The 16450-nt window shown below is 39.3% G+C and overlaps 1 protein-coding gene across 6 annotated transcripts in view; it reads left to right on the top strand.

Annotated features, from left to right (window-relative positions):
* WNK3 (WNK lysine deficient protein kinase 3) overlaps window positions 1–16450 on the top strand; it is a 166013-nt gene that overhangs the window by 46008 nt on the left and 103555 nt on the right. For all 6 annotated transcript variants that reach the window (XM_055376524.1, XM_055376521.2, XM_055376522.2 and 3 more), the window contains exons 3-7: window positions 1443–1615; window positions 3440–3660; window positions 4677–4834; window positions 10878–10966; window positions 14339–14558. In XM_055376524.1, the coding sequence (XP_055232499.1) occupies window positions 1443–1615; window positions 3440–3660; window positions 4677–4834; window positions 10878–10966; window positions 14339–14558 (861 nt within the window). The remainder of the gene's footprint in view (window positions 1–1442; window positions 1616–3439; window positions 3661–4676; window positions 4835–10877; window positions 10967–14338; window positions 14559–16450) is intronic.

Raw genomic sequence — 16450 nt, 5'->3', positions numbered from 1 at the left:
CGCAATAGCTTACTCCTGTAGTCCCAGCACTTTGGGAGGAGGCCGAGGCAAGTGGATCACTTCAGGTCAAGAGTTCAAGATCAGCCTGGTCAACATGGTGAAACCCCATCTCTACTAAAAATACAAAAATTAGCCGGGCGTGGTGGTGGGCACCTGTAATCCCAGCTACTCAAGAGGCTGAGGCAGGAGAATCACTTGACCCCAGGAAGCAGAGGTTGCAGTAAGCTGAGATCGCACCACTGCACTCCAGCCTGGGCAATGGAGTGAGACTCCGTCTAGAAAAAAAGGAATGAGAAATAAAACATAGCATGCTATGAAAGAGAATAAAAGAAATTAGAAGATAATGTCATGTACAACTTTGATAACAAAATTTTTCTAACATTTTGTTATTTTAATTTAATTTTTTTGAGACAGGGTCTCACTCCGTCACCAAGGTTGGAGTGCAGTGGCATGATCTTGGCTCACTGCAACCTCTGCCTCCCAGGTTCAAGCAATCCTCCCACCTTACCCTCTCGAGTAGTTAGGGACTATAAACATGCACCACCACACCCAGCTGTTGTTTTTATTATTATTTTTTTGTAGAGACGGGGGTCTCACTATGTTAGCTATGCTGGTCTCGAACTGGGCTCAGGTGCTCCTCCCACCTTACCCTCCCAAAGTGCTAGGATTATAGGTGTGAGCCACCGTGCCCAGCCCATACCTTCCTTTTCTAACTTTTTGTGGCCAAATTTTTATTGAAGTTCTTTGAGTAATATGGTCAGAGACAGTGTATGGGGTGGTGTACTGTCTGTGTCCCTGTTGTCTAGAAATGTAGGATTTTTTCACTTTTAAACTTGATGGATAGCTTGTCTGGGATCAGAATTTTAGGGCCATAGTTCTCCCTCAGAATTCTGTAAAATTGTTCCTTTGACTTCTAGCAGTTAATGTAGCAGATTAGAGGTCCAATGCCTATTTGAATGTCTCACTGGTTCATAACCTAATATTTCTGTATGGAAACCTAGAGCACTTTTATTTTGGCAATTCAGAAATTTAATTAGATTAAATGTCTAGATGTTTAACATTTTTATTGTTCTTGTTCTGACATTACAGATGTTTTAGATATGGAAACTCAGGGATTTCTTAGGGAAACTTTCCTGTCTGCTTTATTGCTTTTTCTCAATTCATTTTGGGATACTGTTTTTCAAGATACTGATTTATTACCCAGGTGGGTTTATAATGTACTTATGAAATATAATAGTTGCTGCATTGCCATGTTGGAGGAGTCACAGTAGCTAATAAAGGATATCTGTGATGATACAAGTCTTGAGAAAAGCATTGACAGGCAAAAATAAATAAATACACACATCCATGCATATACGCAGTAAAGCATTCAGTTGAGTGGTATTAGAAATGTGCATGAGAATTTTCATGACTTTATTTTGGAACTTGTTATTCCTTTTCAGGACCGAAAGTTAACCAAAGCTGAGCAGCAAAGATTCAAGGAAGAAGCAGAGATGTTGAAGGGTCTCCAGCACCCCAATATAGTTCGATTTTATGATTCCTGGGAATCTATATTAAAAGGAAAGAAATGTATTGTATTAGTGACTGAACTAATGACATCTGGGACCTTAAAGACGTAAGTTGACCCTGATAGTGCCAATGTAGTTTTATTTGGAAATAATTTTCAGGAGTCATAACAATTTTTATAAAATAAAACTACTCAAAGAATTTTTAGAATCTGGCCAGGTGCAGTGGCTACACCTGTAATCCCAGCACTTTGGGAGACTGAGGAGGGTGGATCTCAAGACTAGCCTGGGCAACATGGTGAAACCTTGTCTCTACCAAAAAAATACAAAAATTAACCAGATGTGGCAGCACACACCTGTAGTCCCAGCTACTCAGGAGGCTGAGGTTGGAGGATGGCTTGAGCCTGGGAGATGGAGGTTGCAGTGAGCCATGATTGTGCCACTGTATTCCAGCCTGGTTGACAAAGCCAGATCCTGTCTCAAAAAAAAAAAGAATTTGTAGATTCGAATCTAGTGACTGTTTTAAGTTAGGTTAAACAATTGAGATGTTAATGAAGTTTGTTAAAAAAAATACAGTACTGAGAAGTTAATGTTTGTGGGATATTATAGAATTTTAGAATTAAAAATCATTATAGAGAATATAATTTTATTTTATTTTATTTTATTTTATTATTTTTTGGGACAGGGTCTCACTCTGTCACCCAGACTGGAGTGGTGCAGTGGCATGATCATGGCTAACTGCAGCTTCGACCTCCTTGGGCTCAAGTGACTCTCCCACCTCAGCCTGCTGAGTAGCTGGAACCACAAGCATGCAGCAACATGCCTGGCTAATTTTTTTAAAAATAATTTTTGTAGAGATGGGGTTTCGCCGTGTTGCCCAGGCTGGTCTCGAATTCCTGGGCTAAAGCAATCTGCCCACCTCAGCCTCCCAAAGTGCTAGGGTTATAGGAGTGAGGCAGCATGCCTGGCCATAATTTTATTTTATAGAAGATAATGGAAGGTTGGAGGGCTTGGTCAAGTTCAAATATCTAGTGAGCGATACTATTATGATATTATAGTATTATAGTATATTATTATAGTATTATATAGTATAATATGTAGTATTATATAGTATAATATTATAGTATTATAGACTATTAATTATAGTCTTTTATTTCTAACCACAATTATTCATTTGGTGAATAATGACTTGTAAATATTAAATGTGGTTTAATCACTTGCAAATATTAAATATGGTATAAACTTTTTGTTTCCTAACATTTGTGTATATACTAAAATTTTACATAGTTTAACCCTCTAGTGACTTTATATAAGCAGTTATTAGGTAGTAGAGAAGGACTTTCTTTTTAAAATTGTGCTGCCATCCTACAAAAGGCCACTCTGGAATGATTTTTAGTTTGAATTAAAAATGCTACACTTGGCTAGGTGTGGTGGCTGATGCCTGTAGTCCTACCACTTTGGGAGGCTGAGGCAGGCAGATCACCTGAGGTCAGGATTTCAAGACCAGCCTGGCCCACATGGTGAAACCCCGTCTATACCAAAATGCAAAAATTAGCTCGGCGTGGTGGTGCATGTCTGTAGTCCCAGTTACTTGGGAGGCTGAGGCATGAGAATCACATGAACCTGGGAGGCGGAAGCTGCAGTGAGCTGAGATTGCACCACTGCCCTCCAGCCTGGGAGACAGAGTGAGACTTCGTCTTAAAAAAAAACCAACCAACCAACCAAACAAACAAAACAGCTATGCTTGGTAGCATGTCTTATCTAAGAATGAAGTATTAGATTAAATTTTTTTTTGCCATAACAGACAATAGAAAACAACTCAGTGATGGGAATCATAGTGCATAAGTTGTTTGCTTATGTAACTTACCTTAATAGTGTTCATATAATAAGCTGGATATGTTTGTTTACACATGGTCTTTTGTTTCTTTGTATAGGTACTTAAAACGATTTAAAGTCATGAAACCAAAGGTCTTAAGGAGCTGGTGCAGGCAAATTTTAAAGGGGTTGCAGTTCTTGCACACTAGGACTCCTCCTATTATTCACCGGGATCTGAAGTGTGACAATATTTTCATCACGGGACCCACTGGATCTGTGAAGATTGGTGATCTAGGATTAGCCACCTTAATGCGTACCTCATTTGCTAAGAGTGTCATTGGTGATTAAAGTTTTACAGTTTACTGGTTGGGTAAAGAGAGATTTTTCAACTGTGTAGGTCTAGAACAGGAATCAGCCAGCTATGGCCAGTGGGATGAATGTGGCTCACTGCCTGTTTTTGTAAATCGAATTTTATTAGAACACAGTCACACTCACTCATTTACAGATTGTCTAGGACTGCTTTTGCACCTACAAGTGACAGAGTTGAGTAGTTGTGTGACAGAGACCATACAAACTGCAAAACCTAAACAGTTTACTATCTGGCCCTTAACAGAAAAGTTTGCCAATACTGGGCTTAGACTGAATTTGCTTTGAAATATCTATTATATATTGGCTTTTTTCAGAGACATCCTAATGTATTTTTTGTGGGATAATAATTTATATTTAGGATTATTGAAAGGTTCTAAGGATGTAAGTAAGAGAGTTTATTAAGTTAATTCAGAAAAATTTAAGTAAAAAGGATAGAAATAAAAACATTTTATTAATCGTTACCTAATCTTGAGCATTACAAATTATACTCTATCAGTATGGAAAATTAAATAATTATTTCAGTGCTTTATGTAGATATAGCAAATATTCAACAAATTGTATACTTAAAAATTTGCGGCCAGGCATGGTGGCCCACGCCTGTAATCCCAGCACTTTGGGAGCCTGAGGCGGGTGGATCACGAGGTCAGGAATTCGAGACCAGCCTGGCCAACATGGTGAAACCCCGTCTCTACTAAAAATACAAAAATTAGCCAGACGTGGTGGCAGGCGCTTGTAATCCCAGCTACCCGGGAGGCTGAGGCAGGAGAATCACTTGAACCCAGGTGGCAGAGGTTGCAGTGAGCTGAGATGGCACCACTGCACTCCAGCCTGGGCAACAGAGCAAGACTATGTCTCAAAAAAAAAAAAAAGAAATTTGCTTTGGGGGAGTAGAAATTAACACAGATAATCCTTATAGGAAAGGGGATGTGATCTTGGTGGATACGTTTTTCTCTTCTATAAAAATGTGGTGGTGGTGTTATTTTGTAGGAACTCCTGAGTTTATGGCTCCAGAGATGTATGAAGAACACTATGATGAATCCGTAGATGTTTATGCTTTTGGAATGTGTATGCTGGAAATGGCCACATCGGAATATCCTTATTCTGAGTGTCAGAATGCAGCTCAAATATACCGGAAAGTAACTAGTGTAGGTATAACTTTTTTCTTTTTACTTTATCAGTTGCCACGTTTCATGTTGAAATTAGTTAAGTTTGACTTACTCAAAACTAATTTTGGTTTAGCTCTAGGTAACAGTATTAAAATTAACAATTGTAATGCAACAAGCCTTAGATTTATACCATATGACTATGCTTCATTGGAGTCATATAAAATGCTTTGTATTAGTATCTTTGGGAAAATGTACAGGTATATCATCTATATATATTTGTTTGTAAGGAATTTTTAGTTATCTATTAGATGGATCTTATTTTTCAAAGCTGAATAATAGAGACCGACTACATGGTTTCTTCTAGGTCTAAAAGCCTTTTTATGAAAGGGCATTCAAAATATAGTTCAATAGATACAGTATTTGGGTCCCTGCTATGAGTAAATTTTTGTGTTAGAAATTGTAAGGAATGCAAAGATGAGTAAGAAGTGTTTGCTACCCTCAAAGAGCTTACATTTCTAATAAGGGAATAATATAAATTCACAAATGACTATAAAATAAGAGGATGAGAGTATAGTAAGGGACATAAGGAAGGTAGAAGCAAAGTGTTGTTCAAAGGAGGACTGCTTCATATCCACTTGGGCAGCTCAAGATGGGCTGTGAAAGATTGTTTCAGGTAGCTTAACATTAGTAGGTATTGGTTTTTTAAATCCTTTTAAAATTAATACCTTTTTTTTTTTTTTTTTGAGACACAGTCTGTTGCCAGGCTTTAGTGCAGTGGCGGGATCTCGGCTCACTGCAACCTCCACCTCCCAGGTTCAAGCAATTCTCCTGCCTCAGCCTCCCAAGTAGCTGGGACTACAGGTGTGCACCACCACGCCCAGCTAATTTTGTATTTTTAGTAGAGACAGGGTTTCACCATGTTGGCCAGGATGGTCTTGATCTCTTGACCTTGTGATTCGCCCACCTCGGCCTCCCAAAGTGCTGGGATTACAGGTGTGAACCACCGTGCCTGGCCAAAATTAATATCATTTTTAATTGACAAATTGTTATTCTACATATTTAAGGGGTACCATGTGATGTTTTGAGATACACACACACACACAAATGTGGAATGATTAAATCAGGCTAATTAACATATCTATCACCCCACTTGCTTATTATTTTGTGTGGTAAGACGTTTGAAATTTACTAAGTTATTTTGAAATTTACAGTATATTATTGTTATTATCGACTGTAGTTACCCTGGTGTACAGTAGATCTCAAAACCTACTCCTCCTGTCTAACTGCAACTTGTACCTTTTGACCAATAGCTCCCCATTTCCTCCCCCACAACTCCCAGTCTCTGGTAACCATCATTCTACTCTTCTATGAGGTCATCTTTTTTAGATTCCATGTGTAAGTGAGATCATGTTGTATTTGTCTTTCTGTGCTGGTTTATTTCACTTAACATAATGTCTTCTAGGTTCATCCACATTGTCACAAATGATAGAATTTTCTTCTTTTTAAAGGCTGAATAGTATTCCATTGTATATATATACCACATTTTCTTTATTCATTCACTGATGAACATGAAGGTCATTTCCATATCTTGGCTATTGTGTATAGTGATGCAGTGAACATAGGCATGCATATATCTGTTTGACATACTAATTTCAATTCCTTTGGGTATGTACCAAGAAGTAGAATTGCTATGGTAGTTCTATTTTTAGTTTTTTTGGGGAAGTTCCATACCATTTTCCATAACAGCTGTACCATTTATATTCCCATCAACAATGTACAAGGGTTCCCTTTCCTCTGCATCCTCACCAACACTTATCTTTCATCTTTTTGATAATAGTCATTCTAACAGATGTGAGGAGATACTGTTTTTTAATGCATGCGGTATACCACATACTTTATTTATTTATTTTTTGAGACCGAGTCTCGCCCTGTCGTCTAGGCTGGAGTGCAATGGCGCTATCTCAGCTCACTGCATCCTCCACCTCCCAGGTTCAGGTGATTCTCCTGCCTCAGCCTCCCAAGTAGCTGGGATTACAGGCGCGCACCACCATGCCCGGCTAATTTTTTGTATCTTTAGTAGAGACGGTGTTTCACCATGTTGGCCAGGATGGTCTCGAACTCCTGACCTCGTGATCTACCCACCTTGGCCTCCCAAAGTTCTGGGATCACAAGCGTGAGCCACTGCGCCCAGCCACCACATACTTTAATCTTTATCCCCTACGAGATAGGTGCAATCTTCAGTTTACAGATGATGAAACTGAGAATCAGAGGTTGTACCTTGCCCAACTTCCTGCAGCTACTGATAATGGTGGGTTTTGACCCCAAGTCTGTCTGACTCTAGAAGTTTGTGTAAGGAGACAATAAGAAATAAGGCTACAATCCAGAATGTGGGACATTCTGTAGGACAAATGACCTAGTTTCTCCAACAAATACATTTTATGAAAGAAACAGGAAGGGAGGGAGGCTTTTATAGAATACAAGAGACTTAAGAGTAGTGGTGAGCTGGTAAATGTTTAACACCTGATTCTCTGAAGAAAGAAAGAATGCTGACTTCTAGTATTTGTTGATTTTTGTGGTATAAGTACTCCCACTATGGCTGATTTCAGGTTACCAATGTGACCTCACTGAATGAAGAGTTGGGAAGAGATTCACTGTTGCACTCATTGTATGGTTATTTCTACCATGCAGATAGAGTAGCTGTAAATAACCTCAAACACATAAATAATAGTAAACTGTAGTAAAATAGTTAGGGAGTGATGTTTTCAGTATTTATTACCTTGGCTTTTTTTTGCTCTGTTTTGTTTTGTTTTTGAGACAGAGTCTCACTCTGTCACCCAGGCTGGAGTGCAGTGGTACGATCTCAGCTCACTGCAACCTCTGCCTCCTGGGTTCAAGCGATTCTCATGTTTCAGCCTCCCAAGTAGCTGGGATTACGGGCGTGCGCCTCCACACCTGGCTAGTTTTTGTATATATATATATTTTAATAAAGATGTGGTTTTGCCATGCTGGCCAGGCTGGTCTCAAACTCCTGACCTCGGGTGATCTGCCCATCTCGGCCTCCCAAAGTACTGGGATTACAGGTGTGGGCCACTGTGCCCAGCTTACCTTGGCTTTTAATGTAATTTATTTAATTGTAAACTTTTATAATTTAGTTTTATTTTAAATGGCCATGTTTAACAATTGGATTGCAGAATTTCTGAAAACTTAATAGCATTTGTGAGCTGGTATGAGCCAGCTCATGCACACCCTACCCTATGGACCTTGTTTGGATCCTGATTTGAACAAACCAACTGTAAAAAGACATCATTTAGACAATTTTGAAAATTTGAGTATGGACTGGGTTTCAGATATTTGATATTAAGGAATTATTCATGAGTATTTTAGGGGGGACGATTATATGATTTTTTTTTTTTTTGGAGACAGTGTTTGCTCTGTCACCCAGGCTTGAGTACGGTGGTACGATCTTGGCTCACTATAGCCTTGACTTCCTGGGCTCAGGCAATCCTCTCACCTCAGCCACCCTGGTAGCTGGGACCACAGGTACACACCACCACACGCAGCTACTTTTTTTTCTTTTTATATTTTTGTGTAGAGATGGGGTTTCACCATGTTGCCCAGACTGGTCTTGAACTACTGGGCTCACGCAATCCACCCATCTTGGCCTCCTAAAGTACTAGGATTACAGGCATGAGCCAGCATGCCTGAGCTACAGGATTTTTTTTTTAAAAGGTTCTTATCTGTTAGAGATGTAAACTGGAAAATTCATGGGTGAAATGACACAATGCCTGAGATTTGCTTTAAAATATTCCAGGATACAATATGTGTGGGGGCAGATAGCTGAAACAAGGTTGGCAAAATGTTGACTGTTGTTGAAACTGGTGATGGTTACACGGGACTTCATTATGCTATTCTACTTTCAAGTATGTTTGAAAATTTCTGTAAGAGCTCAGAAAAAGAGATAAGGCTAGAATGTGTTCTTAGTTTTGGCCCATATTTTGGAAGGCCATAAATAGAAAAGAATTTCGTGTTAGATTTTGTAAGTTACAGCTCCTGAACTGTTTTTACGTAGGAGCAGAGAAAGGCAGTAATTTACCCAGAGATGAGAAATGAGTATATCAGTGGGAAGGTCAAAGAGGGCTTTTTCCATAGGTAGAATAACAGGTCAATTTTTAAAAATTTTTTAAATGTATTTATTTTAGAAAATTTATTTTTATTTTTAATTTTTTATTGTACTTTGAGTTGCTGTTTTAATAGGTCTATTTTTTGAATAGTGACTTTATTATTTTATAGTAAAGTCATTAAAAATGCCATATCACAATTCAGATTTCCATCTATCTTAAGCTTCTACATTTTAGGAACTAAATTAACTCCTAATTTCATCATATTTGTCTACGATGTAATGCTGGGCTTTCTGATTCTGTGTCCTTTGAGGTAGCATGACAGGCGTAGAAGTAGAGTTAGATTGCTTCATTCCATAACAATTATTCTTTCCATTGTACCTTTCTGCTTCCAGCTTAATTTGGAATTTTCTATTAAATGACTGCAATGATCTTACTTGGGTTATTTTTTAAATCTTAAATAAAAGATAATAGAATATAAAATAAGCAGATTCAGGAAGCCAACACAGTTATTATAGAAACATTTTGAATTGTCTGGACTTCATTTATTTGTTCTTGAAGTCCTAGAACCTGATAATTAGCTTGAGGTACATGCTCTCAATATTTTATTATTGCTTAAGGATAAAAATAATACAGATTTCTTAAATATGTAGGTATATATGTTCATATATATACATATATACCCATACATACACATATGTATCTACTGATTGCTGTCTACCGATGGCTTCTAGCCATTCTAGAAGACTGAAATATAGTGAATTGGGCTGGGTGCAGTGGCTCATGCCTGTAATCCTAGCACTTTGGGAAGCTGAGGCAGGAGGACTGTTTGAGCCTAAGAATTCAAGACCAGACTGGGCAACATAGCAAGACCTTGTCTCTACAAAAAAAAAAAAAAAAAAAATTAGCCGAGTTTGGTGGCACGCGCCTGTAGTCCCAGCTACTCTGGAGGCTGAGGTGGGAAGATCACTTGAGCTTGGGAGGTTGAGGCTGCAGTGAGCTGTGATCATGCCACTGCACTTCAGCCTGGGTGGACAGAGTGAGACCCTGTCTTAAAAAAAAAATATATATATATATATATATATTATATATATATATAGAGAGAGAGAGAGAGAGAGAGAATTGGAATGTTTGAAATAGAGAAGCCTTTATTGTGAATTTTCAAAAGTTTTTTAAAATAGCATTAATTATTTTCTGATTTCAAAAAAGTACTTGTTTATGGCTGGGCGCAGTGGCTTACGCCTGTAATCCCAGCACTTTGGGAGGCTAAGGCAGGCAGATTGCCTGAGATCAGGAGTTTGAGACCAGTCAGGCCAACATGGTGAAACCCCGTCTCTACTAAAAATACAGAAAAATTAGCCGGGCTTGGTGGCGTGCGCCTGTAATCCCAGCTACTCAGGAGGCTGAGGCAGGGGAATTGCTTGAACCAGGGAGGTGGGAGGTTGCAGTGAGCCAAAATCACGCCACTGCACTCCAGCCTGGGCGACAGAGCGAGACTCCATCTCAAAATAAATAAATAAATAAACTTGTTTATTATATATTGTTAATTGGGATTATACTGTATGTAGATTTGGGGATCCTATTTTTCCCTACTTAATAGTACATTATGAGACTTTCCCGTGTCATTAATTATTCTGAGAACATTTTTAATTTCTGCATATTGTCATATATACCTGCAGATCTAGATTTGAAAATCATACTATATATATAACATAATATGTGTAACTTTGCCTCTGTTGTCAGAAGTTTAGATTATTTAAGGTTTTTTTACTGTTATTTGTAGACAACATCCTTGTCAAAAGGTTATTAAACTTATGTTCTCTATATATACACATGTATATTTACAAATATTTCATTTAAAACTTGACTATGGTTTAGTGATAAAAATAATGTTTAGTAAATGTCATGTTGACTTGGGCTTTCAATTGCATCATTTGTTACTAGAAACCATTTTTTTCTCCTAGGGCATAAAACCAGCCAGCTTCAATAAAGTCACTGATCCTGAAGTCAAAGAAATCATTGAAGGATGTATTCGTCAAAACAAATCTGAAAGGTGGGTGCAATTGTAGCAAAATGACATAACTGAAAGATGCATTTTTCTCTTATCTTGCATTGGGTCGTTTTCTGACCTTTCAGTCATGCTGAGTTTTACTTTTGAGTAGAAGCCAAACCATACTCTAGATTGAAGTGTATCAGTGCATGTTGTTTACCATTTTAGACTTGGATATCATGTGCTGAATTTTTCTTGAACTGACGTTTGGGTTGCGTTTGTGTGTGTGTGTGCCTTTTGACAAGCTTTCATCACCTTCAGCCATCAGCTTAACAGTCAGTAGGCCCTCACAGATTAATTTGCTTCTAACAGTTGAGAGTGGACAAAATTTTAAAAATTTGATTCTATATCTTTAGTGTCATGATAATGATAAAGCTAATATGGATAGAAGAAATATGTATTCAAGAAATCGTATTCCACATTTATTTGTGTCACAATTTGCCTTATAGACAACTCCCATTACTCTTAGCTTTTGCCTCCCTTTAGGTTTTATTTCTTATTTTATTTTTAATTTTTTTTTTTTTTTTGAGACAGAGTCTCGCTCTGTTACCCAGGCTGAAGTGCAGTGGTATGATCTTGACCCACTGCAACCTCTGCCTCCCGGGTTCCAGCGATTCTCCTGCCTCAGCCTCCTGAGTAGCTGGGATTGCAGGTGCATGCCATCACACCTGGCTAACTTTTGTATTTTTAGTAGAGACGGGGTTTTACCATGTTGGCCAGGCTGGTCTCCAACTCCTGGCCTCAAGTGATCCACCCATCTCAGCCTCCCAAAGTGCTGTCATTACAGGCGTGAACCACCACGCCCAACCTGCCTCCCTTTAGTTTCAGCTTTGGACAGTTGCTGACTTTAAATTGGTGGGTTTGTCTTTTGATTTTTACTTCCTTATTGATGATTATTAGTAAAGGCAATATATCCTTAGTAGAAATTTTCATGGGGTTATTGGCCATTTGTTTATTTTGCAGAAATATCTATTCAACTCTTTTGCCCATTTTTAATTGGCTTGTTTGGTTTTTTGTTGTTGAGATAGGAGCTTAGGCATGCTTTTAAAAATGAGGCTAAAAACACTATGTAGAAGTAGCTATTTTAGTTTGGATTCTGATTGTTGTTTGTACAGCCTTTAAATATGTTCTATTACCAAAGAGCACTGGAATATTGCAAAGGATTTATAGCATATTAGTATATTGGGAAAAGCACAGGCTTCATCATCAGACTTAAAGTCAAATCTGGGCTCACACTTAGCCTGTGTGACCTTGAACAAGTTAGTAATTACATAAAACAAGTATTATTTTGATAACTAAAAGGATAATAGGTTGAGGGTAGTGGCTTAAACCTGTAATCCTAGCACTTTGGGAGGCCGAGGCAGGAGGATCACTTGAGGCCAGGAGTTCACGACCAGTCTGGGAAGCAAAATGAGACCCTTGTCTCTACAAAATATTAAAATGAAAAAATTAGCCAGGTGTAGTGTCACACGCCTGTAGTCCCAGCCCCTGGGGAGGCTGAAGTGGGAGGATTGCTTGAGCCCAGGAGTTGGAAGCTACAATGAGCTATGATCATGTCACTGTACTCTAGCCTGGATGACAGAGTAAGACCCTGTCTTAAAAACAAACAGGCTGGGTGCAGTGGCTTACACCTCTAATACCAGCACTTTGGGAGGCTGAGGCAGGCAGATCACTTGAGGTCAGGAGTTTGAGACCAGCCTGGCCAACATGACGAAACCCCATCTCTACAAGAAATACAAAAATTAGCTGGGCGTGGTGGTGGGTGCCTATAATCCCAGCTACTCTGGGGGCTGAGGCAGGAGAATTGCTCGAACCTGGGAGATGGAGGTTGCAGTGAGCCGAGATCTTGCCACTGCACTCCAGCCTGGGCAACAGAGTGAGACTCCATCCCAAAACAAGCAAGCAAACAAGCAAACCAATAAACCAAAATAATTCTACTGTAAATAATAAAAATTTTACAGTAAAAATTCACTATAAATAATACAGTAAAAATTTTTATTGGGAAGCAGAGGGCTTTACTTGGTTGTGCCTCCTTAAACACATCTCGCTTTAGTCTTAGGGACGGGCACAGTGGCTCACGCCTGAGGCTGAGTGGGGCGGATCACAAAATCAAGAGATTGAGACCATCCTGGCCAACGTGGTGAAACCCCGTTTCTACTAAAAAATATAAAAATTAGCTGAGCGTGGTGGCACACACCTGTAGTCCCAGCTACTTGGGAGGCTGAGGCAGGAGAATTGCTTGAACCTGGGAGGTGGAGGTTGCAGTGAGCCAAGATCACGCGACTGCACTCCGTCCCAAAAAAAAAAAAAAAACACCAAAACACACATCTCATTTTAGTCTTAAAAGTAATTCATTTGAGCAGCTTTTTCTTTTTCAAAAAAAATCAACTTTGTATGGAATGATGGCTTATTCTATTTATGACACCATCTTAGTTAAGTATTTGTCACTTGGTCACTAAAAATGTAGGGGGTTGAAAATCCTCAACTTACAGGATATCATGCTGTGTATATACTTTTTCTGTTTATGTAGTGTAAGAAGAGGTCTCTGTAGACATTATGCAGTACATCAGTTTCAGCTCTCAGTGGCCTGTAATACAGAGAGTTTAAATATTATGTATCTGTTTTAAAAGTTAGTAAAAGTAAATTAACTTATCCAGCTTGTAAACAAATCTTTTGAAGCTATGTCCTTTGTTTCTCTTCAGAGATGGTTAATCCCTAATACTAGGCTAGGGTTGTATCTGTTATATGTATACTCTGGTCTAAAACCAGAGTTAAATACGAAAACCACTGGACTTTGCTGAACCACATTAGCTTCACCCATGGCATTCTGTAAAGTACTTTGACTAGATTATTGTTAATGGAGACAGTGACTTCTATTTATAACATTTGTAAAAAGAGTTTGAATTTTTAATGTACTTTAGAGTTTATAAATCTGCAAGAGTTTTTGGTTCCCTTTGCTGAGAATCTACTGTTTGAGTCTGAGTAACTTAAGCCAGTGGCTTAGGGAAATTTGCTTAACATGTACTAAGCTACTTCTCCAGTTCTTACTAGGCATAATTTTGTGTATGTTAAACTTTGTTATTTAGATGTATTACTTGTAATAATTCATTTTTAATTGAAGTCACTCTGTATGCATGTTAGTTGGGATTTCTTTGCATCCCTGGTAATAAATTGGATATAAGATTTATTGTTGTTTTTGCTTCCACAGGATCTGTTAAAGAAAGAGATTTGGTTTTTATAACAAGGCAGATTAATGATTAAATTGATAGAAAATTTCAAATAAGTTTTTTGCTTTTATACAATTAATTTTTAGTAATTAAAGGGTCTTGCTGTGATTGGAAGAACTGATAATGAGATATATGTTTTGTTTATTAGGTTGTCTATCAGGGACCTATTAAACCATGCATTTTTTGCTGAGGATACAGGACTGAGGGTGGAGTTAGCAGAAGAAGATGATTGCTCAAATTCATCCCTTGCTTTAAGACTCTGGGTTGAAGACCCTAAAAAATTGAAAGGCAAACACAAAGACAATGAAGCTATTGAATTTAGTTTCAACTTAGAAACAGATACACCTGAGGAAGTAGCATATGAAATGGTAAGTTAATCATACCACTATTCCCCTCAACTCTTATTGTATCAGGGTTCATTCCTTTCTCCTTCTCATTGCTTTCTTTCCTCTCATTTTCTCCTTTTTTTTTGAGACAGAGTCTCGCTCTGTCACCCAGGCTGGAGTGCAGTGGTGCGATCTCGGCTCACTGCAAGCTCCGCCTCCTGGGTTCACGCAAATCTCCTGCCTCAGCCTCCTGAGTAGCTGGGACTACAGGAGCCCGCCACCACGCCCGGCTAATTTTTTGTATTTTTAGTAGAGACGGGATTTCACCGTGTTAGCCAGGCTGGTCTTGAACTCCTGACCTTGTGATCCGCCCACCTCAGCCTCCCAAAGTGCTGGGATTACAGGCGTGAGCCATCGAGCCTGACCTTCTCCTTTTTTCTTTAAATTGTTATGTTGTTGTGAACTATATCGCTGTGACAGTGTATTAAATTTGTATGTAGAGTATAAAGAATAATAAAGCTCTACATTTATTAAGAAATAGAACATTACCATTACCTTAAAAGCCACCTGAGTGCCTCTCTCATTTGCATTTTCCTCCCTCATCACCATGAGTAATATCTACCTAGATTTTTTTTTTTTTTGAGATGGAGTCTCACTCTGTCGCCCAGGTTGGAGTGCAGTGGCACAATCTCGGCTCACCATGACGTCTGCCTCCCGAGTTCAAGCGACTCTCCTGTCTCAGCCTCCCGAGTTGCTGGGATTACAGGCGCCTGCCACCACTCCCAGCTAATTTTTGTACTTTTAGTAGAGATGTGGTTTCACCATGTTAGCCAGGCTGGTCTCGAACTCCTGACTTCAAGTGATCTGTCCCCACTTCAGCTTCCCAAAGTGTTGGGATTACAGGTGTCAGCCACTGTGCCCGGCCCCTACCCAGACTTTTGTGTTACTCATTTCTTTGTTTTTCATCATAGTTTACCTGCATAATATATTGTTTTGTTTTGAAAACTGAATGGCAAGCATGCACCTAGTTGGTGGGAAGGGGCAGTATTGGTACAATTAGGTGAAGAGTCCCAGGAGAGGATAAGCTGAAGAGACTTTCTCAGTTATAGCAATTCTGGCTTCAGTTTCCATAAGAGTTTACAAGAGCTACTTCTGGAGAAGTCAGAGGGTAAGGTTCTAAATGAGGCCAGGAAAATACACCCATGTCTCAGCGCAGTCAGGGCACTGGCAGGGCTATTGTGCAGACCAGAAATTAGTTGTCTGGTTACCATATGGTTTGATGGGGAGTGGGCCACTCTGACTCTTTGCTTCCAATCTCTCTGTGACCAGCCCCCACTCTCAATAGTGGATCACAGCAGGCAACTTCTGTGGGGTGAAATGCATGTCCATACCTGCTCCAGGCAGCTGCAGTGCTGATGGGAGGGTGTGCAGGAGCCGCAGCAGCATGTACTCAAAACCAGCCGAGTACAAACCATCTGCGCCAGGCTCACCTGGGCATTCTGGCCTCAGGTTAAAAAGAAGGATGGGGCAATGACAGTGGGAACCTGGAAATGATAGCCTTTAACATGTCTTTCTGATCATACTGTTGTTCTAAACTGGAATGATTATTTTGGACATCTGGTACACAACTATCACCCTGGCATTTCCCATTACCATCTTCCTAGACTTCTCTGCTTCACTCCTGTATTTAATTTTGGATTTCCTGAATCCCATGTCTTCAGGGGACGTGGGATTAGCTGGGTCCACTTTCAGCTCCTAGAAGCCACTCTTCAGTCCTTTCCATGTCTCCACCCTGTCTTCAAAGCCAGCAATGGCATATTGAATCCTTCTAGTGTCAGCAGCTGGTAAAAGATTCACCGAGATAATCTCCCTAGATTAAGGCCAATTGTGCTATATATTATAGCAAACACAATGATGGGAGTGATATCTCATAT

This window comes from Gorilla gorilla, chromosome X, assembly GCF_029281585.2.
Source record: "Gorilla gorilla gorilla isolate KB3781 chromosome X, NHGRI_mGorGor1-v2.1_pri, whole genome shotgun sequence".
Taxonomy (NCBI): domain Eukaryota; kingdom Metazoa; phylum Chordata; class Mammalia; order Primates; family Hominidae; genus Gorilla; species Gorilla gorilla.
The sequence above is the reverse complement of the archived record's forward strand: the minus strand, read 5'-3'. Positions and strand labels throughout refer to the sequence as shown.